General features: G+C 34.7%; 2 protein-coding genes across 2 annotated transcripts; one reads left to right on the top strand and one right to left on the bottom strand.

Annotated features, from left to right (window-relative positions):
- Positions 1–835: 835 nt before the first annotated feature.
- On the bottom strand, positions 836–3762 carry LOTGIDRAFT_238248 (hypothetical protein; the record flags this gene model as incomplete). The annotated part of the gene is made up of 5 exons (XM_009049479.1): positions 836–880; positions 1048–1811; positions 2404–2549; positions 2983–3173; positions 3673–3762. The coding sequence occupies 5 exons, from the start codon at positions 3760–3762 to the stop codon at positions 836–838; spliced, it is 1236 nt and encodes a 411-aa protein (XP_009047727.1).
- Positions 3763–4107: 345 nt separating this feature from the next.
- LOTGIDRAFT_238247 (hypothetical protein) lies at positions 4108–7147 on the top strand (the record flags this gene model as incomplete). The annotated part of the gene is made up of 4 exons (XM_009049478.1): positions 4108–4219; positions 5003–5206; positions 5675–5762; positions 6224–7147. The coding sequence occupies 4 exons, from the start codon at positions 4108–4110 to the stop codon at positions 6504–6506; spliced, it is 687 nt and encodes a 228-aa protein (XP_009047726.1). The 3' UTR covers positions 6507–7147.
- Positions 7148–7561: the final 414 nt, after the last annotated feature.

Here is a 7561-nt window from a genome sequence, read left to right as displayed (position 1 = left end):
CTCCCTGTCTGGTTGCCAAAGATAGGACTTTTTCCCCCTGTCAGTTTGCCATAGATAGGACATTTTTTCCCTCCTCCCGGTCTTTTCCCCCTTTGCGTTGTCTGCCACAGTTAGGCCCTTTTTCCCTGTCTTTTGGCCACAACTAGGACAATTTTCCCCGTCCTTTTGCCACAGATAGGCCATTTTTCTCCCCTGTTAGTTGGCCAAAGACAGGACAGTCCCCCCCGTCAGTTTGTCATAGATAGGACTTTTCCCCCTGTCAGTTTGCCATAGATAGGACAATTTTTCCCCGTCAGTTTGCCATAGATAGGACAATTTTTCCCCCTGTCTTTTTGCCACAGATAGGCCATTTTTCCCCCCTGACAGCTTGCCATAAATAGGATATTTTCCCCTGTCTGTTGGGCACAGATAGGACATTTTCCCCCTTCGCCCTGTCTTCCACAGAGAGGATAGTTGCCACAGATAAGCCATTTTTCCCCCTTCGCCCTGTCTGCCACAGATAGGCCATTTTCCCCCCTGTCTGTTTGCCATGGATAGGACATTTTCCCCCTTCCTCCTGTCTGCCACAGGTAGGATATTTTTCCCCCTGAGTAGTTGCCACAGATAGGCAATTTTTCCCCCTGTCAGCCACAAATAGGACAATCTTTCGCCTGTCTTTTTGCCACAGAAAGGCAATTTTTCACCCTCTGTTTGCCACAGATAGGACATTTTCTCTGCCCCCCTGTCTGTTTGCCACAGATAGGACATCCCACCCAGTCAACTGCCACAGATAGGACATCCCCTATGTGCTCTTGTGGCTGATGTGCACTCAACCGGTCAACAAATAAAATACAGTTCACTGGATCTTTTTCTTCTTCTTTAAAGGAGGATCACTGGAAAACTTTAAAAAAAATACATAGATTAACTAATGCAAAACAGATATTGAATCTAAATGTTGATAAGAAGAAAATTTAATAAGAGTACATAAAATCTTTTCTATTTGACTGGTCATGAAGTAAATTAACATGCGAAAATATCTTACAAAAAAAAAATTAGTTGAAATATTACCTTGGCAACTTGCTTTCTAATCTCTTTCACTGAAGAGTTCACAGAAACAACCGCTTCTCTAGTTATATCTAAACTCTGAGACTTAAGATCAACTGGTTTCTCAGGACCTTGGGGTTCTCCCAAGGTAAAAGCATTCTTTCGTATCTCTTTATTGAATTTATCAGTGTCCTTCACCTTGGAAGTTGTATCTGGCTTGTTAATGTTCTTAGTAGCTTGTCGGGGAACAAACTTTGGTACTGGATGATTAGATTTATAGTCTTTTACTACCAGTCCTTTGACTATCTTATGAGATTCTGACACCGATTTAGTTTTTTCTTGCAAGTCGTCTTTTGAAATTTTTTGCTTCAATTCCGAATCTCTGGAGTGATTGTCACATAGTCGTTCATCGAAATACATGGGTAACGTGGCGTGAGCACTAGGAACATTAGCAAAGCCGTAACCTTGGTGATGTCTCGGAGCATAATGAGGGTGTATCCCATATTGAGGTGGTGGTGGGATTGAAAAATTGGGCAAATGAAATTCTGTTGACAAATCACTATGAGGATCAGTGTAGTTGAGAAGTGGTGGTACTCTTTGCTCGTGCTGAGAAACTTCAGATGTTGCAATTGCACGCAAAACTGTGTTTTGACCGTCTTTTAGAGTGCTTTTATGATTGTGGACACTCCTTTGTACATTATTGCTAGAATTGGGATAATTTTGTTCCAATTTTTCAAGTTGATTTTGAAGATCTTCTACAATGGTTTTGGAAGGACCTCTTTCTTTTTCTGAAAAACCCAAAAAAACGCACAATATATTCATCTAAGTACATTTTTTATAAACTGTAAGGCCTCAGTTGTAGCCATCCGTATCACATTCCAGAAGTAAATTCAACTAAAACATTAACAGATTATCAGCTTCAGCTACCAGGGCATATATAGAGGATCTTAAACGAGTGCTTATGTTATATGAAATTTCGTTGCATGAAATCCAGCAACTCTTTGATAAATTTCATATTACATAAGCACAAGTGAAATATCACAACTATCAATAAACACACAGTTTCCTTAAATTCCTTGCACTTTTTCTATATAGGGCTTTCATTTTGAGGTCCACCTTTTTGCCATGTTGTTCTGTTTACATGGAGCATTAATATATGACCTAATTTGCATAGTTATTAACCTGTGCCACGAGTTTATATTGTTTTTGTGAACCTGTTTTATAGACTTGATAACAGTACTGTTGTGTGATAAAGATTGATGAATTTTAAAAGAATTCAAAGCAGAACAATGGATTGTCAAAACCGTTTCGAATATAGGCAATTATTGACAGAATCCTTGAAATCATACAAGTTTCGAGATGAACAAAATCAATGCTCACCATTTTGCCTGATTTTAGCAGCAACCTGTCTTCTTCTATCTTGTAATTTCTCTCTTGTTTCTTGTACAGATTCAAATTCTGGAGCATAACAAACATGCAGAACTCCTCCAAAAAACGACATATCATCCATTTTTCTCTTGGCATATCTAAATTCAATCAACAACAAAATCAGAAAATCTAAAAATTACAACTGAAAATCCAAAATTTTCATTAAAAAAATTGACTGAATAAGTAAAACCAAAATTCTAAAATTATAATATTTCTAAATTAAAACTAGGGACACACAATAACATTTTTTCACCTGATCATGTCAGTTCAAATCGTCAGCACATTCTTATGCTCAACCATGAAGGGGCACACATAGCAAATACTTTATAGCATGTATCACGATCACGTGATTCCTACACAATGGCAGAGGCAGCCATTCTGAATGTCACATGATATCAGTATCAAGACCAGTTGGTTTAAGAAATGCGTACAGGGAAATTTTTGCCGCAATTGCCTGATAACATACACTCGTCAATCCCAAGCATAATATCGTGACAATCTCAAAAGGTCAAAATGAGTCAAATCCACTACCTTGCTGATTGTATTCGTTCATATTGGACCAAATAAACTTCTGTAAATTGTTCACTAGGATAGTCATCTAGAGCTTGGAAAGATTTGAGGACCCCAAACCCAGAACAGAGAGTATTTAAATCAGTATGAGCTCCTACTGCTTGAACACCTTGTATCAATAAATAACATGATTCTTGAGCCACTGTATACACCTGAAAATATTACAATATAATAGATAAGATATTGAATACATAACAGATTGAAACCATTAGAAATATTGTGACAAACACAGGCAACACTGTATTTGAAAAAAATCTCATACAAATCATGCATGTATGAGTCAACAACTATTTTGAATCCTTCAAGATTTTACAGAATGACAAAGCGTTGTTAAATGTCTGCAGAAAGAGCAATTGCTTCCTGTTCTGTGCACTATCAGAATATCAGCTTATCCTGGGCTTTGATTTGTTGATAAAACATATTCTAAACAGGGTGCAGATACTCTGAAATTTGTTTTACTTTTATCAAAAAGATATTCATATCTCTTTGGTTCTGAAACACCTACAATGAAGCCATTTGCTTGGTCAAGTTGGTGTTTTTGTTGGCAATTTTGAGACACCAATCAGATATTCTAAGAAATTGACCTTAAGCGACTAGATCACTTCAATATCTATTGATAGGTCAGAAGAGTAAATCTTAGCTACCCATTACCTTTACTGCTTTAGGTTGTCGACCATCTCTATACGCTGGACGGTTTGCGCAAACATTCTGTCTAATATGATGACTACTGGGAGCTGACATCTTGGATTTTTAAATTACACCTTGCTACATCTTAACTTTTGTGTCAGCTCTCAGAAAAGCTGATTTAATCTTGTATGCTGAAGTTAAATTTGAGAAACTTAAACTTTTTTTTAAAAAGTTGAAACAAAACATATTTTTAATTCAAATAAATTTTTTCATGTCTTAAATGTGTTTAAGGCAAACAAGGTAAAAAAATGAATGACACACTGTTTACTTAAGTTTAGCAAAGTTCTACTATGGAGGGGAAGTAACTCATTATTGTTTTGGTTCATTGACCCAATTAATCCGATCAATGGGGCCTGTGAAATAATTAAATTTTTAGCGAATTTCTACTCAATTTCCATCATGTTTTTAATTGGGTTAACGGGAGGCATAGCTTCTGGCAAATCGACGGTCAGTGAAATGTTTAGAAGATTGGGCTCTGCTGTAATAGATGCTGACAAAGTGGCCAGGGAAGGTTTGTTTACATTTTTATTGCACTTGCAGTTTCATATCCATTTATTTGTATTCCTTTTTTATTTTAATAAATTTGATAATGTACTTGAATTTCAAAGTCTAATTTAAATCTCAAAGATGTGGACTTGAAGCAAAATCAATCGGGATAATACCTGTCCTAACTTTTCCTTTATAGACTACCTGGCTTCCAAGGTATCTTGACCCATATTCACAATCTATGAATCATAGGCTACTTATTTGCAATATATCAATATTTACCAATTATAAATAGTTTGGACTGTTGACTCCTTTTGGAATATTTTGTATTGATGAAAACATGAATTTTTTACAGTGAATTACCTAGCAGACGACAATCAAACTCAAATTAGTTGGATTTTCATTCTGAAATTAGAAAAGGAAGAGTTCTCTGTCAGCTGCCATTGCTGACATTAAAGGGACTGTAAAGAGGTTTTCTAAAATACTTTATGTGTATCAGGTACACTGATAGCATCAATTTGCACCATTCCAATTGTCAATCAGACATCTGTGGTTTCTGGAATTCCACTAAAACTATTTGTTGGATGTAAGCTTATATGCTTTATCACATAAGGCCCTTTGAGATTAGTGATGTAATAAAACACTTAGTTTTAGTGCAATTGCAGGAACCAGAGATGTCTTATTGAAAATTGAAATAGTTCAAATTGATATTATGAGTGTCCCTGATACACATGAAATATTTAGAAAACTTCTTTACAATTCCTCTAAGACGACTGAATCCCATAATTTGTTTTTTCTCTGATTTCAGTGGTACTGCCAGGTAAACCAGCATGGAAGAAAATCAAACAGATATTTGGGGAAGAGTTTATTTTAGACAATGGTAGTGTAGATAGAGATAAACTAGGACAAGTGATTTTTAATGATGATAAAAAACGAAAACTGTTAAATTCTATCACACATCCTGAAATCCAGAAAAATATTATTTGGAAATGTGTTTGGTTGTTGATTACTGGTAATTATTGTTTGTTACCTTTTCATATATCAGCTGTATTATTTTCATCTCAGCTTTATGCTGGGAGCAGATGAGTCTATTTTATGGCCCTATTGTCGCAAATTTTCAAATTTCTCGAACTCGCTCGTGCGCTAGCTCGTGACAAAGATTTTTTATGCCTGTATGAATCGCAAGCAAAAAAAAAATGTTCAATATTTTCGGAGTTATTTACGCCTGTGATTAAATTCGTTTCTCAGTCTTGCGCATTTTGTTGGACGATCAATTTTTCTAAAACCAAGTAGATTTGATGTTGATATCATGTGATGTTCAGAATAGAATTGTGTACCTATTAAACTCTTGAGTGATGTAAGCTCTAAAATACAATTGTCTGCTCCTAGCATTACTAGCTGACAGAGCTCACAGCTATCAGTAGCACCTTTTAAATTAAAATATCCATTTCTCTTGAATGCATTAAACTTTGTTTTTCAGGACACCAATTTGTTATATTAGATTTACCATTGTTATTTGAAACTGGGAATATGCTGCCATATTTGACGTTTACAGTGGTTGTTAGTTGGTGAGTATCAGGGTTACTGATTCACTTTTTAATTTGCCAGTCATGTTCGACTTCAAATCTGAATTTCATGTTATATTTATGATCTGGTCAATGTGTTGACAGAAGTATATTTTCTTATTATTCTACTGACTCTAGATGCAAATGGTTTTGGAAATTCCATGAAAGATCAATGCCAAGAGGTTAGACCAAAACATCTGCCTATATTCCAGTTTCTGATAGCTATATTTTGACAGTTGTTGAGACAGAAGATACCCATAAAACAGGGCCTAGTTTTGTTTTACACTACCCCAGCTGATAACTGTCAAAATAACTATCAGAGGCTGGAATAGGGGCAGATGTTGCAGACTAGTCAAGGTCCAACTGGTTGTCTAGAACCTGACGAATTTTTAGTTTTCTAAAATATTGAAGTCTCTCTTGTTTCATTAGAAATCTCTTCATGCCATTTTCATTATTTTTTTCAGTTCTACAGATCAACAAATCAAACGTCTGATGTCACGAAATAATTTGACACGAGAAGAGGCTATAAATAGAATTGACATACAGATGCCTTTAACCCAGAAATGTCATTTAGCAGCTGCTGTCATTGACAATAGCGGTGAACGAGATCTGACAGAAAAGCAGGTTGTTGATTGGTTTAAAAGATTCTGTGCCTCAAGAGCTCATTGGAAAGTCCGTATTTTAATATTTCTGGCATTCGTTGTTTTATGGGGATTTTATAAATTTATTTTAGGGTTTTTTCGATAAAACTGAGTCTGGCCTGAAATTGTCTAGTATAGTGTAAAATTACAATCTTTTTAGAATGCAGATGTGCATATTTAATTTTGTGTTTTGCTGCATAAAGTGAAACATCCATATTTGTATTTTAAAGGAATTCTACCTGTTCGAAGGGACATTCAATTTTAAATCTCAAACTTGGTCAATAAGTGTATATATTCATCAGTTAGACTTACTAGGTACCATAACTAAAGAATAGAATCTCTATGTAGGACAATATATCCATTAAACTGAATAATTATTGAAAAATACCTAGTTTAATGAATTATTACTTTTATAGATTTATTAGATTATAGAGAGATTCTGTTGTATAGTTATGACACCAGGTAAGTCCAGAGATGAACATAGACTCATTTTGGAGGAGTTAAAAAAATTTCAATACTTTTGTCATTCTGAGAGGTAGTGTACCTTTAATCAGGTTATGTAAAATTCTATGCTTGCAATAAATCAAGATTTTCTAGTAAAAAGGGACCGTGGATGATTTAATATGTTTGTTGTGAAATATTTGGTTAAGGTCACTTGTTTATGTTTATAAAATCGTAGCTACTGATCTCTTGGACTTGGAAATCTCGATCTAAGCTACCATTTTATAAATCTTTTCTTTTTTATGCTTATTGTCCAAACCCTGGCATAATATATATGATTGTATTTACCTCCCAAGTGAAATTTTAGTATTTACTTATTATTTAATGATATCCTAGGCTGAAAATAGGTCAGTTGTCTGAGGATCACATAGTGTGAAACTCTGAGTAACAACATGATTCATAATACATGTAAATTAATTAGGTTTAAAATATTTTTTAAGTCTTCTTTTCATAAGGGCTTTAGTCAGCTAATTATTTACTTGGCTACAGGTTTTATAGAACATTAATTGTTAAAACTTTTCAAAATAAATATTTCACATCTGGTTATTAAACAATTCAATTTAATCAACCTCTGTAACCAGCAGAAGTAAATGAGGGTCTTAAATTTTAAGACTATTGACAACATCTCATCAGAAAAAATCTAGATTTGGTCAATATCAT

Source organism: Lottia gigantea (genome assembly GCF_000327385.1).
Source record: "Lottia gigantea unplaced genomic scaffold LOTGIsca_137, whole genome shotgun sequence".
Lineage (NCBI taxonomy): Eukaryota > Metazoa > Mollusca > Gastropoda > Lottiidae > Lottia > Lottia gigantea.
The sequence above is the reverse complement of the archived record's forward strand: the minus strand, read 5'-3'. Positions and strand labels throughout refer to the sequence as shown.